At 34.5% G+C, this 20,682-nt stretch overlaps 3 protein-coding genes across 4 annotated transcripts; all 3 read left to right on the top strand.

Moving 5' to 3' along the window:
- The first annotated feature begins 5,492 nt into the window (after positions 1-5,492).
- On the top strand, positions 5,493-6,218 carry LOC117627600. The gene has a single exon (XM_034359758.1). The coding sequence runs from the start codon at positions 5,493-5,495 to the stop codon at positions 6,216-6,218; it is 726 nt and encodes a 241-aa protein (XP_034215649.1).
- A 1,246-nt stretch (positions 6,219-7,464) lies between these two features.
- Positions 7,465-11,902, top strand: LOC117627845. 2 transcript variants are annotated; one of them, XM_034360109.1, is made up of 7 exons: positions 7,467-7,933; positions 9,673-9,805; positions 10,303-10,388; positions 10,485-10,563; positions 10,645-10,754; positions 10,917-10,981; positions 11,537-11,902. In XM_034360109.1, the coding sequence occupies exons 1-7, from the start codon at positions 7,781-7,783 to the stop codon at positions 11,628-11,630; spliced, it is 720 nt and encodes a 239-aa protein (XP_034216000.1). In that variant the 5' UTR covers positions 7,467-7,780; the 3' UTR covers positions 11,631-11,902. The 2 variants fall into 2 exon arrangements, with proteins under 2 accessions (XP_034216001.1, XP_034216000.1); XM_034360110.1 differs by lacking the exon at positions 10,917-10,981 and having other exon boundaries at positions 7,465-7,933.
- Positions 11,903-15,047: 3,145 nt separating this feature from the next.
- On the top strand, positions 15,048-20,167 carry LOC117627751 (phenylalanine--tRNA ligase beta subunit, cytoplasmic-like). Its single transcript, XM_034359981.1, is given in 19 exon segments — positions 15,048-15,196; positions 15,300-15,355; positions 15,470-15,570; positions 15,867-15,996; positions 16,089-16,204; positions 16,587-16,653; positions 16,960-17,001; positions 17,133-17,174; positions 17,432-17,508; positions 17,712-17,781; positions 17,783-17,839; positions 17,930-18,097; positions 18,312-18,428; positions 18,535-18,636; positions 18,753-18,962; positions 19,084-19,191; positions 19,486-19,581; positions 19,680-19,763; positions 19,861-20,167. Coding segments are annotated over 19 exon segments (1,770 nt in total). The 5' UTR covers positions 15,048-15,138; the 3' UTR covers positions 19,930-20,167.
- Positions 20,168-20,682: the final 515 nt, after the last annotated feature.

Genomic DNA, 20,682 nt, shown 5'->3' with positions numbered 1-20,682 from the left:
TTCTCTCTCTCTCTCTCTCTCTCTCTCTCGCCATCTCCGGTTTGTGGTTATCAAAGAACCAAAATTCATTCGGCAAATATCTTGCAACCAACACAGACACAACAGAGGGTTTTGAGTCTTTTTTTATTATTGACACTTTATCACCTCAAAAATTCATTTTTTGATGCCCGAGTTCTCCTAATTCCTATCCTCTCTCGCACTCTCCCAAATCTTGCCTCAGCTCCAGCTCGCCAGCCATCTCGCTACTGTCCAATCCCGTTCTCCACCCATCCATCTTCATAATCCAGCTCTCCTCAAATTCGGAACCCTAGTTTGACCCTATCCAAGCCGCCGCAACTCACGACCTCCGTCGTCGACCTCCACCGCGAAGCCACTATCGAGACTCCACAGCCAAGCCACAGTTGTGACCCCCGTTGTTGTTCTCCACAGTGGTGAGTTCTGATATTGGTTTTGTACTCTCTGTCTGTTATAAATTCGTTGATCCCCCTTTCTTATTATTGCAACAGTAGGGGCATTCATGGCGCCGCTCCAGCCTTCTTTCCTTTGCTCTCCAATTGTAAGTCCTCTTCTTTTCCATCTTCAAATTTCAGTACTCCTCCTAACCTAAACCACCTACTTCTCTGGTTCTCTTCTTCTTCATGTCATTCAATTTCAATTTTTTTTTCTTTCTAAATTCTACTTTAGGGATTTAGGAATTAGAGATTCGGTTGGGCATTTAGAACTTGGGGGTTAATTTTAGAAATTCTAATTTAGGGATTCATTCAATGCCTAATTTATGAGCTGTGGCTTTGTGAATTATCAAGTGGACTACTTGTTTTTAATTGATCATTTATAATGGTATTATTGTAGTTTTTAATTGATCTTTGCATATTTCAGATTTTAGCCTTACAATTTTAGTGGCTGGGTGTGTAGACAGGTTATTAAATTCTTCTAGTATTAATGGAAGTTGTGTTACTAAATTACCAGTACCTACGCTCTTGGTTGACATGGTTGTTCTGAATTGTAAGATTAGCTTACTATTCGATGGACCCACTTGCTGATATTAGGAAATGGAGTTATTAATTGAAATGAATGGGCATGTGCTTGTTTCTTATGCTATTAGATTTTGTGTGAGTGTGATGCTAATCAGCCATTGAAATACACATCTTTTGGTGTTAATATTTGAAGTGTTGGAACATGGGAAAGTTGAAAATAGGCATCTTCATGAGATGCTTGAGCAAAATTTGAAGTATTACAAGAGCATTAAGTAGACCTCCCTTGATATGGCTTGCTATAAAATGTAAAATATGGATATGATTTCCTTGTTGTAACGGTGCCCTCGTAGATTATTTGTTTCGATTCATGATTCTCTTACATCTATATAGAAACATAGGATTGGTTTGTTTTTATTTTATCAGGAATTGTTTGTTTTTTAGAAAATGGAGAATATTGGACTGCTTCAGAAAATTTTGGTTGTTTTGTTCACTACTGCCTTCTTTAGGAAGCTTATATAAAGTACATGTGGAGCTTCTTGAGTCAGACAATTCCACATTGCCCCATTTTTTGCCAAACCATCTGATGATTTTTTAATGGTTCTTTTTGTTCCTAATCATGTTCCCGTAATATCACTTTGTACAGGAATAGTTACTTTTCTTCAATCTTATTGGATTGGAATGCAGCTGTTTTTTAGTTTCATTGTTCTGTGTATTGCTATTATGGATGTTGTAGTTGTATCTGGTTCTGTATTGATGTTATGGATGTTGTTTGGTTATATTGATTATTGGTTGGTTGATTAAGTTCACCCCTTGAGGTGTTTTGATGTTTGGTTATGTCCCTCTTATTTAGTTTAACATTTTCTTTGTGCTTTATGTGTTCCACTTTTTTCGATTTTCTATTGCTGGTGTTCTAGGTTAGGAAGCTCTTTGCCTATTAGTATGAGTTTCTTAGGTCTTTTAGTTTCTGATTGCGGTTTTCTTGTCTCAGTTTCTATTTTATTTTTTTGGTCTTTGTTTCTCCTTTTTGCTAATTTCTTGTTTTGCCATCTCTTCAGCAGGTTTTTTTTTTTTTTTTTTTTAATGACAGTTGGACCTAGATTTTTGACTTATGGAAGATTGTTGTCATTGAGAACCATCATCAATTTGGCGTGGGACAACATTCCATTCTGTCACAGGAAGTGTGCTGTAATTATATGGAAAAAAAACATGTAATTGAGGAACTATATTTTAGTCATGTAATTTAGTCCTCATTCAATGAAATTGAGTTCAATTTACTTGAGAAATTTCAGTCTTGAATCTGTTCTTTTTATATTCACAAGTGTGTGCAATAGAAACATACTCTCTTTTTTTTCAAAGAACAATGGAAAATTACTTTTACTTATATTATACATTGAAGAGAGAACATTGTATACGTTGTGTATTATGTCCCTGTATTCCACCCTCCTCTCTCTCTCTCTCTCTCTCTCTCTCTCTCTCTCTCTCTCTCTAAGATGGACTATTGGAGTTTTCGTATTGCCAATGTATAGCCTCCTATTGCCCTAGTATTGCCATTATATAGCCTACAATTGCCTTTGTATTGCCATTGTATTGCCCTAATTGCCTTTGTATTGTGATTGTATTGCCCTTAATTGCCTTTGTATAGCCCCAATTGCCCTTGTAATTGAAGATAATGCCATAAGGAGTTTGTAACAATTTTTAATGTATTTTTCTGATTTTTAATTATTTATTTACTAAATTTTTTAAAAAAAAACAAAACAAAACAAAAGAAGGATCAAAATGGACAGTGGTCCAATCACTAGAGGACAGTCAGTCAGCCACACTGACCGCGCCCATTCAGCTTTCGTCATTTGTCACTCCATACCATTTAATAATAATTTCTAGGATTTAACTTACAAAATTCATAATAAATTAAATACAAATCCAAAAAATTCACCAAAAATTGGTAGGAACTCCTTGTCACATTCTTTACGCCCCACAACTCCAAAAATATAATTTTGACTTATAAAATCTGAAAATGATAATAAAATCTGAAAATGATAACAAAAACTCAACTTTGTTTCAAAACAAACTAAAACACTAAATTATGTTCCATAAAAGTAATGTATATTGGTGCGTCTATATTGCACGTCTGTTGCATCTATATTGCTTGTATATTGCGTGCGTATCGTACATTTATTGCGTGTCTATTGATTGTTTATTGCTTACGAAGAAAATAAACAACAATACACAGGCAACAGACAAACAATATACACGCAATAGACAAGCAATATACACTCAATATACACGTAATAGACATGCAATATACATCACTCCCCAATTACACCAACCATAAGGAAGTCGTATTGAATAGGAAATTCTACTTAACAGTTGTTCTTCCTACTAAAAGAAAGAATAAGGACCGTTTCCCCCCTTAAATCTAACTCCTTAAATCTTATTTGAGTGGTACTTTTGCCCCCAATAAACATGCAATATTGGAGCAATAACATGTGATATACATGCAGTAAACAATCAATAAACCTTCAATAAATATTCAATATCGATTCAATAACATGCGAAATACATGTAGTTAACAATCAATAAACCTTCAATAAACATTCAATATCTGTTCAATAACATGTGAAATACATGCAGTTAACAATCAATGAACCTTCAATAATCATTCAATATCAGTTCAATAACATGCAAAATACATGCAGTTAACAATCAATAAACCTTCAATAAACATGTAAACAATCAGTAAACCTTCAATAAACATTCAATATCGGTTCAATAACATGCGAAATACATGTAGTAAACAATCAATAAACCTTCAATAAACATGTAAACAATCAATAAACCTTCAATAAACATGTAAACAATCAATAAACCTTCAATAAACATTCAATATCGGAACAATAACATGCGAAATACATGCAATAAACAATCAATAAACCTTCAATAAATATTCAATATCATGCGATATACATGCAATAAACAATCAATAAACTTTAAGTATACGCAAGTAAACAATCTATATACACAGAATAATTATGCAATTTTCAAAAAAATGTATTGTCTTATTATTGCATCGTAGTGGCCCTGTATTGTGATTTTATCGTCTTCATATGACTTTATTTTTTTAAAGTTAGTCTTGGAAAGTTTTTGCTGGGTTTCAGACAAATAAATGCTTTTGTTTCAAACAATAATTTAAACTCAATGCCAATCCACCAATTTCAAGAACAAAAATTACAAAATGGGTTTGAAAACTCATTGGTGGTGCGTGCAACATGTCTTTTTGGGGAGAACTTTTACAATCCTTGAAACCGTGCACTTAATTGGTCATTAAAAGAACAAATAATATGACAATTGATACAACTAATAAAACTAATACCAAGTCCTTAATGGACTTCAGCATATTCAGCACTGTAGCATCATACGTGTCATCTTGCTATTCTGCTTCAGCGGAGGTTACATCAACCCATTCGAATCCATTGCAACTGGTGGCTCCCTAATTGCAGGCATCATATATGCAAAATAATTCTGTTAGAGTTAGACCTAGGTTTTTTTCACCCACATACATATTCTTGAAATGAAAACTTACATAGGAGGTTAGACACTTCCAAAATGGCTTCCCTCGATTTTTATCTGATTTTGAAACCCGAAGCACCATTGCAGCTCCACAATACTGACACCTCTTTGTTTGAGCAGGAGATGAAGACGAAGACATGTTGAATCTTCTCACTTGTACCTCTTCTCACTCAGATCTTCTCACTGAAACCTCTTCGGACTCATACCTTCTCACTCATAGTTCTCAGTCATACCCCTTCACTCATAACCCTAAACTTCTCACTCAGCTCTCTCTCATCTCTGCCCAAATCGAATTATATCCTTCTTTTCTGTGTGTGGGTGGGTTGGTCACGATCTGGACACCTGTACCGTCAGAATTGTGACACATTTTACCCTGAAAAGCAATATAATATTTCACTACCAAATATTAATATGAAAATTGAGGGGACACTGCTTTAAATATATTATTTTATTTATATTTCATTAAGGCAACTAGTTGGATAAGAATCCATCATCATTGGTTCCATTTTAATAACATTACTAGGGGTAGTTTGGTGTGGGAAAATGAAAAAGTATCTGATGGGACCTTCTGTGACTAGTCAGTAATCCATCACATTTGTATCAATGAATTTGATGGCGGGAAAATCCTAAAAATGGCTATGCAAATAGGTTATTAATTGACTTTTTGACTGTCTGACTCTCTTTGCATTTTGATGACGTTTTCCCTTCTTTTGTCTTGAGTTTTAGGGTGTTGGGTTCAGTTTCTTTAAAAATGGTCAACTTGGAAAAACCCCAAGTGGAAACACCTTTTCAAAACACTACAAACAGAGGCTAAAACAAAACCAAAACCCCATATATTCTCATTTCTCCCCTCTTCCACTCCTCAAATCGTTCCATTCCAAAAACATTTCAATGAATTTGAAACATTTCACTACACTCGGAGGAAAGAGAAGGAAGCATCTCCATTTGGATATGCCCCAAGCCTTCATCCCGGAGTTAGCTTGGTTTAAAGTGATGTTATACGTGGCAACCCAATCATCGGAAGATCTCTTCCGTATGGCATCTGTGTGCCCATTGTTCCATACGTTGGCAAACACTCCACAAGTGTGGAACACCATTTCAATGGCAAAGTACCCAGACCATCCTAGCTGGTACCATGCCAATCCTGCGGTCCAGCATTTCTTGCAACAATGCAGGGCTTGCGATAACCCTGAGTCGATATTTAGAGAAGCATTCGAAGTGTTTTTCATGCAGGGTAACGTGGAAGCGTTGTATGGGATGCGCATTGCAGCCACGGCAGGCCATATGGAAGCGGCATATCTAGTTGGACTACTTGGCATGTCCGGAATTGGTCAATCAAAAGAGGATGCATTAGAATTCTTGTGTTCTTTGAATCAACGTAACAACATTGATATGAAAGGAACCAGGGATGCTTTGAGACGAAGATTAAGCCGAGTTTTCTCTGTTGCAAGACATATCGTAGATATGTTTTACTATGGGAAGATTAAGTTCAATCACTGCAGCGCTTGTAACAACAATGAATGGTGTTTTGTTATTCAAGGCTGGCCTACTGAAGAAAAGATAAATCCTGCCTTCTGGACTTGTTGCAATCGATGCAAATGGCACCGTGAGAGTATTTTTTGGTTCAAGGTGATGCGTGTGTATGTTGTGCCAGGGAATCCATACCCTTATAATTAGTTGTAGTATGTTTTTATGGTTTTTATGCATTGTGGACTTGCTTCTCTTCAGTTCTAGGTTGGCTGGCTACGTTGTACAAATGTTGTTTAAATGTTGGGTTTTAATCTATTTTGTCTGGTGTTTGTGCTGTCATAAACCATTTTATATATAAATGTATAATATATATTATATAGTGGAATGATTACTGACATCATAGAAGGCTACGAAGGACATTTTACTAACACAGATATTTTGTACAACTGCAATCTTAATATTTGGTAAACGAAAAGGCATGCATGGAGTGAGTAGGTGTCTTTTCACCGAGGCTTGGGAATGACATTTTCCCACTTAGCATATCCCAAACGATTTGGTTACACGTTTCTTAAGCAAAACTTGAACAGTGAATGACTTTTAATAATTTTTTCCTGATGTTGTAGAATGGATGGCTTGTATATTTCCATTTTATTTTTCAAAACACCCCTTAACCCTAAAAAAGAAAAAAATTAACAAATTGAAGAAGAGAGAAACTGATTAGCACCAAAAATGGTCTATTCGCACTCAAAATTAAAATTTGGAGTAAATATAATTAACAAATGTACAGGCTAAAAAGTAATATAATAATAATAATAATAATAATTTAGGATAAATAATAATAAAATACCAATGTAGCGTAATCATGAAACAGGGAATTCAGTAGGAAGATGAAGTCTCAATAAGTTCGTAGCAATTTTTGGAACATTATTGTCATTTTTGTGTATTTAGTTATGAATTTTCTAAGAAAAAGTAATAAATTCGTTGAGACACACTGACTGCGCCCCATTCAGCTTCCTCCATGTGTCACCCCACACGATTTAATACTATTTTTCTAGGATTTAAATTATAAAATTGATAATAAATGAGAAAATATTTTTTAATTTATATTATTGTAAAGGGGCGGGGGCGAAAAATCCATTCCGCAATGAAGGTGCGGATAGGGAATTCCCTCCCCCGATTTTTAATAGTATGGGTTTGGAGACGGGTATGGAGGCAAGCATGGGAAATTTTTTAATGAAGATAGGGATGAGAACAACACACTCAATCCTGATTCGACCCGTTGTCATTCCGATTAGTGGTGAGATACATTTGACTAAAAAAGTCTTAACTGAAATTCATAAAGCCTCCTATATATATACATCTTTTTTTTTTTTTTTAATACAAACGATGTTGAGGGAAAGAGAAATTGAACTTAAGAACTTTTTTTTTTTTTTTTAAAATCTGGATAACTTAAGCCCCTTTTAATCAGTAGTTAAACCGAGAAAAAACAAGGGCCAAACCAAGCTTGACCATTGCATATTAGGGAGAAACTGATTCTATTCCGTCTGGGTCTGGATGTGTGAAACCCGACCCATTGTACGAACCAATTACCCATCAAACCCGGTCCATTGCTTCTCTTCTGACTTCTGAAGCTTGACAGAAACGCCCAAAACCAAAGCCCGCGAACGGACTCGGCTACAACTGTACGGACGCCGGTGTCTGTGAATTTGGTGACGGTCGACGGAAACCCAGAAAAGAATTGTGGTGGTGGCGCTGGTGGTTGATATGTTATGGATGAGATTGTGGAGGAGCAGGAGTTGATGCCCATTTCTAGGAAGAACATCGGCAATGGTGAAGAGGAGTTTCAGAAGAAGGTGGAGATCGTTGTGAGGACCATAGGCCCTGCTCCCCCTTCTCGTCTCCATGTCCCTTCTCCCATCAGAGTACGTATTTCTTGCCCGTCTCTCTTTTAACATCTGTGTATGTTTGTATATGGAAACATGATGAAGCCCCGGGGACTCAGATTGCATGTGGAAAAGTAGTTACGTTTGTTCATTTTCTGTTCATTGTAATGGTTTGTATGCATAATTGGTTAAGACCCAGATTAGCAATTCTTGATTGTTTGAGGCTGTTTGTGACTACATGAATTTAACATCCATTGGTAAGAGGAAAATTGAAACAATGGCCAAGTCAAGCAATTAACCAGTTGTTAGACATGACCAATTGTTTGTGGAATCTTCTTTTCCCTGTTGTTGGTCTCCTAGTCTTATGGACTCATATTGGGTTTTCTCGACCAATGTGTCAGGGAGCTAATTGAACCTAGAATCAGGGGTCTTTTTCTTCTGCTAGCATTAAGGGTGTGTATATGTTTCTCTTTGCCGGAGACCTCTACGTGGACCAGAAGCATGTTGGCAAATAAATTAAGAATGCATGCGATAGATTTGGTGTGATCGCATTGCCTCTATTTTATTACAATCCACAACCTTTTCCACTTTATTACATTCGCATTGCCTCTAAGGATGTGCGTTGTTCTGTACGGTGAGGCTAAATTCCCTTGCTTTGGACAAATGTTCTTATTTTACCATTTAAGGGAGCCTCTTACCTGTGGAGTTCAACTATAGAGCCTGCCCCATAAAGCAGTTTCATTTGCCATCTTGATGAGTGATTCCAATATTTCACAACATGGAAGTGTCAATTGGGATAGTATTGGTATGTCATTCTCTTTCGTTAATTAAAACCCTGCATTAGGTGCCAATATTTGTTTAACTCTTAGTTACTGAGAGGGTGAAGCCTTAAAATAAGAAAACGAAATCCTACGTCTAATGATAGTTACTTGAGTATTTTTTGTAATTCACTTGTATTTTAGTTCTTGTAAAACAATAAATTTTGGTTAAACAACCAGGAGCATATGATAGCATGATAACTGCTCTCTCTCTCTCTCTCTCTCTCTCTCTCTCTCTCTCTCTCTCATAGGGTCTGCATTTGTTGGGACAACCAATCCTCTAAGCTTTACATGCTTCCACTTCAATTAATTAAAGCAATCTCTCAGAAAATCTAATACTAGTGTTTGCTATTAATTTTTGGGAATGCGTTTTGGTCCACAAGGAGTGCGTTTCCGGAGTGTGGACATCTGCACCAGCACGATTTCATACACACATATGCAGGGTTAATTTCTTGATCTTTGCACTGATACTTTGATGAGGAGTTACAGCAGACTGAGTGTTGCTTTTGGAGTGATGTGGAAATGTTTTATGATTACTAAAAACTGGCAAGTTGTTGTATTGTAAAGTCTGGAAGTGCAGGGTTTGAAGTCAACATGCTAAATCTCAAGGGTGATTGTGTAATAACCCTATATATTTGTGTGTGCGGATTACTTTAGAGCGTGAAGATACTTCTCATGAATTCATTGCTTTACCTTTACGTTGTTATTTTGTCAAACACTACAATTAGTTGTAGCTAATCTGAGATTTCTGACATAACTAAACCCATGCTTTCTGTAAAATATCTACCAGAACCAAATATATATCAGATGATTCTTAATGTTTTAAAAGATTTATTGTTTCATAGAATCTTATTGTATGTTGTTATACGGAAAAATATGACTGTAATATCACTGATGTGTGAGATTTAAAGTTGAATGTTATCACATATTAATGTGCTTTACACTTTCTGTCATAAACAGGTACATGATTTGAGAAAATTGATAGCTGATAATGGCCATTTACCAATCGAGAAGTTGAGGATTATATTGGGAGGCAATGTATTGCATGATAGCAAAAGTGGGCACGATGTGTACCTACAACTCAGCGACGGTGGTATTGGTCTTGTCTTAATATTTATCACTTGATTTATATTTTCTATCTCCTTATATATATAGTTAAGTAAATGTAAGCTTCACATGAGTTTCTTGCTCGCATTCACCTAGAAATTGTTTGGAGTTTTCACTGTATTTTTGTCCAAACTTTTAGGAATTGTGATTTGGTTGTCAGGAGTGGTTTAATTCCATATTATTGGTAGAATTTACTTTTACAAAACTGCTGACTACTTTGACTTAATCAGCTACCTGAATTACAGATTTTGATGGATCAAGGTTAAATAGTTCTTGATTTAACAAGCAATACATCATTTAAATTTTTCATGGACCTTCCCCTTTTTTTTTCTTTTTTTTTTCTTTTTTTTTTTGGGTCTTTTGAGCGAGGTTTGTTACCTTGGAATGATAGAGAAAAGCAATTTCTTAGTTAAGATTCCTTGTTTTTTGGCTCATTTGGTGACAAGCTATGGATTTCTTATCATATCTTTGTTTATTGTCAAGATTCCCTTATTGTTGCTGTCAAACCAAAGGCACCAGTTAAGCATATTAAGGATGGATTTGATGATGACGATGATGATGAAGATCTGGTATGATTGGATCAGTTCTCCTATTGAAAAGAGTTAATGCAATTTTATGTTACTGTGATTCAACTGATGGTATTCCCTTAATTTTTGTATTTCCAGAAGTTTCAGCTTCCACAATCATCAAGCCAGTGGAAGAGGACATTGTACAGCTTTCTTCATGATAAGTTGAAGCTTCCTGGTAGGCATCAAGCTGAGTTCTTGTTATCTACCAAAAGGACACAATGTACTGACAGAAAACTCTTTTGTGTTTCATTGATAGATATCCTTTTGATGGCAATTTTCTCTCTAAGTGTGAAGATGTGGATTATTATCATTATGTGGTTTATTTTGGCACCCGTTGCCCATAGATGGGACGTTGGCCCTTTGTATGTAAGTTTCCTCGTTTCTCTTAGTTTCTGTTGTTTATGAACGCACACTCTGTATCTTCTATAAAGTACCTCTTTGTTCTGCCATTTTTTAAGTTCTATTCGAAACACAGATCACTAAACTGAATTTTTATGTCATTTATGTTTGTTATTGCTTTATATTCAGATACTGGGCACAGGGTTTGGTATCATCCTCCTGAATCTTGGAAAACGGCAGCCTGGCGATGTCAGGTATGCAGTCTATGGTGGATATAATCCTTTGCTCTTGATCATGTAAATTATGGTTGTAGTGAAAGCTAAATTATTAGAAAAAACTGCATCATCACTATCAAAAGAAGGAAGTTACATAGAGATCTGTTTGGAAGGGGTATTAAAAAAAAAAAAAGATTTACAACAATTAAATGAACATAGGTTAGCTTTACTTCCATGGGGAACTACCTGAGTACTTCCGAACTTGTTGCATGCTGAGACATGGGAAATTCTTGCAGTGCTTAATGGTATTTGTTGAACATTGCTCAGATATTTGTTGAAGACTCCCTTATCATCCTCTTGTAATTTATTGGTCAGCCAAAATGTCTCAAATATTTCTGGTAGTTCCTAATTATCACTCCTTCCCTTCCTTCCCCACTGTGCCCTCGCGCATCTGTGTCGTGGTAGCTTGTATGTCCTTCCATACGCACAATAGGTCTTTTTGCATTTTATTACCTCTTAATAAATTTCTCAGTGAACAATGTCAATATCTCAATTAATCTTTCAGGATCTTATTTTGTGGTTTGAAAATTGCAGTGCATATTCTATTTTCAATGAAGACTTTAGAGAGCTTCCTGGGACTCTTAATGCCGAACGTCTTGACGGGGACATGCGAACAGGTCAGTTGTGAGCCTGGTACTGACCAGTTATGATCATCCATTATATGATGGTCATGTTTTGTGTATCAACAGAATAGCGTTTAAGATTTCATTTTAATCCAACAAATGTGCACAGTTTTTTCTTTCTGGTCTTTTGTTCGGTTGATGAGTATATTGTAAGATTACAAGTTTCTTCTGATAAACCAGCGATAGCATATTCTTATGTGTATAGTATTGTCCAGAAACACTTACAAAGTGACAGATGTTTTATGAATGACTGGAGTAATTGAACCCAAATTTTTTATTTTTGGTCTGAATAATACTTTTTAAAAAAAGGCAAAAGTCCAAGGCCCCATAGAAACTGAAACAGACAAGAGCACACCCCACTCAGGGAAAGGCTAACTGAGAAAGGACGCACCATTCGCTTCACAAAAGGATCATTATTTCTTCTCTATTTTGCAAGCATATTTGTAAATTATTATGTGCACAAATTTGGTGTTTGAATGTACTTACATTGATTAAAACAAACTTAGAAAATTCAAAAAGATCATTATTTTGCAAGGATTTTGTAGTTCAAGTGGTTAAAAGCAGTTATCCATGCACCTGATGTTTTGAGAGAGGTACTTCATTTATGGTAATCTATCACGAATTTGATGCCAGTCGAACCTAGGACGTGTTGAGCTTTGGATGTAACACAAAGCCAACAAACTAGCAAGGGACTAGCGATAAAATGTCTTGCGTTATTATACTTGAATGGATTCTAGTGGTATTAGTGGAAATATTGAGCGTCCGGAAACACCAAAACATAAAGAAAATGTCGATACTGGAATAGAAAATTTGAGAGAATTCATAGAAAGCAATGGAAGTATTAATGAAACTCCATAAGATGTTTATTTAATCAAGTACTTAGTACCTACGATATTGATTGAAAGAAAAAACTTAATCGGGTAATTGTTGCTTTACAAATCGTTCAATGCATTAATTAGGGGTTTGAACTAATATTGATCCATGCTATAGTTTTAAATAGAAAAATGGAAATACACTAAGAATTAATTAGAAAATAACAAGTGATTAGCTAAAGGTTTTTTTTTTCCCCCAACTGACCTCACTAGTGTTCTTATGTAAAATTAGTATTCAAGGGGTTTTTTCTAATTTACTAATTGAGGGATACGAAGAATTTGTAAAAGGTAAAAGGATCGTTATTTCTTCGAGCATTTCCAGCAGTTTTCCCCTTGCCATGGCAAGAGGAGCCCTATGGTAGCTACTATTCACATGAATAGTGGCTGCCCTAGCCCTCCCCCAGCAAAATGTGTTTTCAGCAGTTGCCTTTTGCCATGGCAAATATTATTCATTTTTTTGTTTTTTTCACTACTTTTTTTACTTAAACAATTCATCTGGATAATATTTTTGGATAAGATTTTTGGATTCCTACGTGTTAATACTATTCATATCGGATAAGATTTTATTTTATTAGTTGTATTGGTTGGTATTTATAGAAAAAAAAAGTATGAGGATTTGGTATTAAAAGTGAAGAGTATTGGTTGGTATTTATAGACACTGGCAGACCCAGAATTTTTGTAGCGAAGGTGGAATATTGACTAAGTATGAAAAATGATTTTTCGGAATAATCATTTTCTCAAGATAATTTTTGGCGGCTTTTATTCCTTACACATCAAATAAGAAAACTTGATTTTATGGGATTTTAATATGAAGTATATATTGACTTAATGAGCCATCATTTTCAGCCTAAATCGTATTTTGCACTAAAACCGATTTTTCATATTTTGATTTGGTGGAATTTGATTTTCTAGTATTTTTATTTGAATCCAAATGGGGGGTACTTCCTTATTTACATTGTAAACTTAAGTAAATGGAGTAATATAAAAATAAATGAAAGTGGATTGCTGGAAATAAGATATAGAGAAAAAAAAAATCTGTAATTTTTTTGGTTTTTTTTTTCCATTTTTTTATTGCACAAAAATTGGCTACCGTTGGATTGCTGGAAAAAATCTGATCGGAGAGCCCAGCGCACACCACGTGGATGATTTAAAAAAATTTGGACGCAGGGCTGACGTCTACGTGACGTCAGCCTTGCCCTCGGGCCAGCCCAGTCTGCTGGGTCCCACCATCTACCCGGACTTACTTTTGTTGCTGGAAACCACTTTTTGGTCCAAACCCCCCACCCTGAGTCCAGCCTTAGTTGCTGGAAATGCTCTTCATAGTTCTCGTGTGCAAAAAATATGTACAAGCATTTTGCAAATTATTATATACATAATTTGGGATGTGAAAGTGTCAAAACAGAAGGAATTAATCGAAGAAAAATAATGACTTGTCTTTTTCCTTGGTCTAATTATCTCATGCAAGCTTTAAAAAAAAAAATTATTATTATTATTATTTACACTAATAATTCCTAAGGTTTCCGATGATTTCACAAACTCCCTGAGACAAACACCTCCTAAGGTTTTAGATTGTTTTTACAAAATCTCTTTTCATTGATTACTCGGCCAAAAATTGATGATATGCAAATGACAAAATTAACCTTAATAAATGTTTGTGCAATCTAATCTCAAAGGCTAATTTTGTCATTTGGAGAAATTTTTGTACATAAAATTATCAATCTTTGGATGAAAATCAACTAAAAGACGTTTTTGGATTGAAGAGGTTCCCCTCTGGCTGAAATCAATTGTAAAAGATGACATTGTTGTATCCTCTTAATTGTCATCAATGAGTTCTTCTTTGGCAAAAACAAAAAAAACGAACAAAAACAAAAACACCAAGGGACTAGTGATAAAATGCCTTAACAGGGACGGCCAAATTTTTGAGAAACAATAAGAGAAAGTAGAAAATGAATAGGAGAGAGACAAAAGGCGTAAGTTATTTGTGAACTCTACCAATATAATTATTTGAAATTAAAATCATGTTTTCCTCCTTTCAACAGGAATATGAAATAATATCAGGTTTTTTTTTTTTTTTTTACTATATATACCAATCATTTGCTAAATGTTCAAAACAAAGTTTGTTGAAGATTATCGTACAATTTTATTTTTTTTGTCAAATATTTTCGTACAACTTGGTTGAAGATTTTTAATTCTCCACAGGTTAGATAAATTTATATATATATATATGGTGAAACATTTAAAATATTAAAAAATACCTTTTGTTAATTCAAATATTAAGAATTAAAATTATTAATTAAATGAGAATAATATAGTAAATTTATATTTTTTTATATTTAAAAAAATTAAAATTATAAAAAAAATAGATAATAAATCTTATTTTTATGGAATATAATTACCCATTATTTTTTTAATTTTAAAATAAATTTAACTTTTTTAAAAAAAAAAGTCTCCCACATGTGCAGAAGTGCGTGCAAAGAATCAAGTATATATATATATTTTTTTCCTTTATTAATTTATTATTTATTCAATATAATTTTATATGCTTATATGAAAGAATTTTTTTGATGCCTAATTGCATAAAGAACCCTGACTCCGCCCGTCTCTCTGTGTGCGCTATCGGAGAGAGTAATCAAATTCCGCCATGCCTACCGTCAGCGTGGGACGGGATCGTCTGTTTGCAGCACTAGGAAGAACTTACAGTGAGCTCTCAGTCTTCTCTTAATCGCATATTTAAGGAATTATTCACTTTCGTTCGTTTGTGTGTGTTTGAATTGAATTGAATTGAATTGAATAATGTGACAGCTCAGGAAGAGTTTGAAGAAGTATGCTTCAGTTTCGGCATCGAGCTGGACGACGTTGTAAGCAATTTTTCTGCTTCATCTTACTTTGTTTTTGTATTTCTCTGATACATATCTTTCTTTGAGATGTTTCTCAAAACTTGTAATGATTAATTAATAATGCTGTGTTTGTAGACAACTGAGAAAGCAATTATTAGAAAAGAAAAGCATTTGGACGATGATGCAGTTGACGAAGATGAAGAAGTTATTTACAAAATCGAAGTTCCCGCAAATAGGTAGGTAGCTTTTGTTATTTGTTTTCTTATTTGCCTGTTTTGATTGAAACTTGATGTTTTATCCTAATCCATTTCATGGGTTGGTTTGAGATTTTGATATCAACATATATAATCCTTGAGTTTAGGCCAAATATTTTCGATAACATACTGCTCTTATTTGCTTAAGTGGGTAGGCTCTATTTCAGACTATCAAGGAGAAACTTTAGGAATTAATGACAGTAATGACTTGTTGTATGATGTTCACATCACATAATATATAAAGGGTTGAACAAGTTTGTTATTTGATTTATACGCAGATACGATTTACTTTGCCTTGAAGGGCTGGCTCAAGCACTCCTTGTTTTCAGTAGGGAAGAGGAGGTTCCTACATACAAGTTGGCCAACCTTAGTAAGGAGTCCATGATTAAAATGCATGTAAAACCAGAGGTAGTTATATGATCTATGAAAAGGGTTGGTGTTTTTTATTTTCTGGTTGGTGATACTGTTTAGTTCATAGAGGCCCTTTTTTCAACTTGCAGACATCTTCCATTCGCCCTCATGTTGTCTGTGCTGTTTTAAGAGGCGTTACCTTCACTGAAGCAAGTTATAACAGCTTCATTGATCTCCAAGACAAGCTTCATCAAAATATCTGCCGGTAATGTTTTCTGACTCATTGGTCTGATTCTGAATTTAGCTTGGCATGCTCTCGATCAGTTGCTTCCGTCTCCTCTGTATTCTGTTGCTCTAAAATATTTCTTTGATAATTTATTTTTATCGCCTTTTTATGTTGTGTTGGAGTGGCTTAGTCATACTTCTTTGTGAAAAATTTGGAATCTACATGATCATTTACACTAGATAAGAACATAAGAATACAAAAGAAATCAGAAAAGTTTGTTTAAGTGGTACAAGGGTAAGAGTAGCAAGACCAATCAGAATGAATGCATGAAGTTATGATAAGAGCTACTGCTTGTCTTTCTGCCGAAAGATTTCCTGTGGTTTATCAGTTGAAGTGCTTACATATTCTAATTATTTTACAGACGAAGAACACTAGTTGCCATTGGGACTCATGACTTGGATACATTGCAAGCCCCTTTCACATATGAGGTGGGCTTCTGAAATTTGTTCTCTTTGCTATGGCTTCATATTCTGCAATCTTTTTTTTTTTGTTTGAGGGCTCATATGGTATTGAATTTTGTATTAATTTATGGTAATAGTTTAGATTCCATGCCCGAATTTTCAGTTCTAGGAATGAAAAGTAGAAACTTCTGTCTTAGCCGAAGATCCCCTGATATTAACACGAGTTTCAATGAAAGAACTTTTCATGTTTTCTTTGATTGCTAACTTCTACTTCATGTATCTAAGACAACAATACTACGTACAGTTGACTTACATTTTTCTTTCCACATTCAGGCTTTGCCACCTTCAAGTATAAATTTTGTGCCTCTGAAACAGGTACTGTTATAAGTTTTTTACTATTCTCAATTTAGTAGTTTCTCTCTCTCTCTCTCTCTCTAATAGTTTGAAGATACTTGTTAATGGTCATTGTTAGCACTAATATCATGTTGTTTTGATTTCTATATTAGGCGAAGAACTTCGGAGCTGATGAGCTCATGGAATTTTACAGAGTGAGTTCTTAACTGTATGCTTTTTAATCTGTCTTTGTTTCCATCTTTTTCTTTCTTTTTCCCCTTTCTGGAAGTGTTATAGTTAGCCTAGACCAAACTAGAATAGGCATTTTTGAAACCATTACAATAATAGCTATTTCATGCACATCCTTGTCCAGAATCTCCTGTTTTATATGCGGCCCTAGTAATTGTGACTCATGAATGACATTAGGAAAGTAAAGTATCTTGATCCATATTTTACCACTGTATTCTTGCAGTCGGATTTGAAACTGAAGAAATTTTTGCACATAATAGAGAACTCGCCGGTGTTTCCTGTTTTATATGATAACAACAGGTATGATAATTTCTTTCTCATTCATTCATTATTTAGTAATTTCTAATCACCTTTTATCAATCTCCGCTTTTCCTTGTATTGTTAAGAGGTTGAGTTCATAATACTGTTTCGAATGTGTAGTATAGTCCTGTTGACTCTATATAGATATATGGCTTAGCATTCTTTTTAAATCTTGATGAGTGATGTTAAGTTCATTTTGGCAGAACTGTTTTGTCTTTACCGCCCATTATTAATGGTGCACATTCAGCAATCACTTTGAAGACGAAGAATGTTTNTCATAGAATGTACAGCTACTGATCTGACAAAGGCCAAGATTGTTCTGAACACAATAGTAAGAAGCTGAAAGTTTATGATGCATTTATTTGCTAGTTTTTGGTTCTCATTTATTAGTGAATGATGGCATCAATTTATTTTCTTTTAGGTGACAGCGTTTTCAGCATATTGTGAAAGAAAGTTTGAGATTGAACCTGTTGAAGTGATATATTCTGATGGAAAGTCATATATCTATCCTGATTTATCAATCTACAACATGGATGTTTCTCTATCATATGTTAATGGTACAATTGGAGTCTCTTTGGAAGCGGAAGAGGTATGTCAATAACTGCATTTTATCTATTCCTGCTTTATTCTTTAATGTTTCTTACTGATGTCTGCAATAAGGTTATTATTTGCTTAGTGCTCGTCATGTGATTGACATTTTCTATATGGTATTTGTTCCACTCAGTTTTTATATGAGTTTTACTAAGACTTCTGATCTAAAATAGGAACTATTATTTATGTTACTGACTTTTATTACCATTTAGGTTACTGACTTGTTGAATCGAATGCAATTGCGTGCCGAGCAGTCTGTATCAGGCGATATCACTGTATTTGTACCTCCCACTAGAAGTGACATTCTTCATCCTTGTGATGTTATGGAGGTATGTTATGGAGGTTCAACTATAATCATTCATAACTATCTTATTGGATTATAAACCAAACCTTTTGCCATGCTTCTTTAATGAGGCATTTTTCTTTCTTGTTTAGGATGTTGCAATTGCTTATGGATATAATAATATCCCAAAGAGAAAGCCTGCATCTTTGAAGCCACTAGCCTTGAATGAGCTCACTGAACGCATAAAATTGGAGGTGTGAAACAAAAACTTTTCAATTGATAAATAACATTCTTACGCGTACCTTTCCATAGTTTACTTAATGGAAGTGTGATTCATTCTTGTTTTATGTTTCCTCAAAATTGTGTTCAGATTGCAATGGATGGTTTCACAGAGGTCTTGACATTTATATTGGGCTCATGGAGAGAAAATTTTGCCATGTTAAATCGTAAAGATGATAAATCAAAGGCAGTGGTTGTTGGAAATCCTCGATCATCTGATTTTGAACTTGTTCGAACCAGTCTGATGCCTGGTGTATTGAAAACTGTTGGTCACAACAAAGATCATCCAAAGCCCATAAAGGTATATGTTATAGTGTTATGTTGCTTTTGCAAGATTTCTTCTCATGTGGGTTTGTCCCTTTTTTCCTTTGATAAATTGTAAGCTTATTTCTAAACTTCTTCTCATTTTCACTTTGTTGAAGATTTTCGAAGTGGGTGATATAGCACTATTGGATGAGAAGAAAGATGTTGGTGCGACAAATCGACGCCAACTAGCAGCTCTATTCTGTGGTGCTACCTCTGGATTTGAGGTACAATACTAAACCCTTGGTATACACAGTTTGGTCTCACCTATTTGAAAAACTAGTCACTTTTAATGAAAGTTTTGCTGAAGTGGTATAAGGATATGTAATGTTGGATTATATATACACTTAACTGGGATGTTGGATAGCTTTATGTTAAACAAACAGTATGATCTCTTAAATTACTTTTTATTAAAAAAAAAAGTCATGTTATATTCCTTACCCGTTAAATTCTTTTGTTTTCTGCAACAAGATAAATGAGGTATAATTGCATATTACTTAACTTGGGTTTCCAATATGCAGTTGATTCATGGCTTGGTGGACAGAGTTATGGAATCAATTGGTGCTGCTTTTGTTCCTATTGGTGACGACAGTGGGTACTTCATAAAACCTTCAGATGTGAGTTGTATATTCTTTCTTTTGCATTTTTCTTTTGCTATACCTTTGTTGGTTTTGTATGAATGAATCATTCACTTACTATTTACATATACTGAAAGGAACCCGAGTTTCTTCCGCGTAGACAAGCAAGCATCATTTATAAAGGGAAGAATATTGGAACTTTCGGCATTGTGCACCCAGAGGTACGTATTATAACTTTAATCAAAGACTGGGATCATGTTCATACTTTGTTTCTATCATAATTAGCTTAATTTTCCATTATTTTTCATGTCTTTTCAGGTGTTAAACAACTTCGACATTCCTGATCCGTGCTCCTTTGTAGAACTTAACATTGAGAGTTTGCTGTAGTGCCTATTCTCTAACTATTTAATATTTTTGAATTGGGTTTTCCTAGTTGTTTCGAGTTTTTCGCTTTCAACCCAGATCCTCTCATTTCGCATATGTACACACATATTTATGAAATCAGTTCATGTTAAACAAAATTCCCAAACAAAAAAAATACATTTATGTTGAACACAAAAAGAAACGAAAAAAGAATAGCATTCCTGGCAGGTACATAACAATAGCTCTTATCGAGTCAATTTCATATCAACGATCTCATATTATCCATCCATGTCATTTTCTGACTTGACTTATAAACCCAAATATTTTTTGGTATCTGCATTCTACTAACTAGTACGTCAATATTGTTGAATTTCCAGCACATACTCTATGTTTGGTTCATCATTGCAAAAATAAAAATAAAGCCCAATTCAAAAAAAAGAAAAAAAAGAAAAAGAGAAGATGATTCATTAACTTGAACTCTAGCTAAATTAATAGGAAGAAAAAAGGAGACATTTTTCTTTTGCCTTCTGTGTTGATGTCGACCCAATTACCCCCCCAATTTGTGTAATATTAAGGTGAAAGCCCTACGTAGTTAAACCAAAAGTTAAACAAATTGTAGTCTCTTTAAAAGAGAGTTGAAGAGTATTTATCCCCGAACCCTAGGTCCCGGTTTGAATTCCCCTTTTTTAATATTGCTTGTATAAAAATAAAAATAAACTAATAACAAGTGTGAGAGTTGAAGAAATTTATTCATTTGTTTATAAACTAATAATAAGT

The sequence above is a fragment of the Prunus dulcis genome, chromosome 5 (genome assembly GCF_902201215.1).
Source record: "Prunus dulcis chromosome 5, ALMONDv2, whole genome shotgun sequence".
NCBI lineage: Eukaryota > Viridiplantae > Streptophyta > Magnoliopsida > Rosales > Rosaceae > Prunus > Prunus dulcis.
This window is presented reverse-complemented; position numbering and strand designations above follow the sequence as displayed.

Coding starts and splice junctions, on each gene's coding strand:
- LOC117627845 (XM_034360109.1), top strand. CDS start 7,781: ATGGATGAGATTGTGGAGGAGCAGGAGTTGATGCCCATTTCTAGGAAG. Junction 10,755..10,916: donor GGGACGTTGGCCCTTTGTAT/GTAAGTTTCCTC, acceptor CTTTATATTCAG/ATACTGGGCACAGGGTTTGG. Junction 10,982..11,536: donor CGGCAGCCTGGCGATGTCAG/GTATGCAGTCTA, acceptor TGAAAATTGCAG/TGCATATTCTATTTTCAATG.
- LOC117627600 (XM_034359758.1), top strand. CDS start 5,493: ATGCCCCAAGCCTTCATCCCGGAGTTAGCTTGGTTTAAAGTGATGTTA.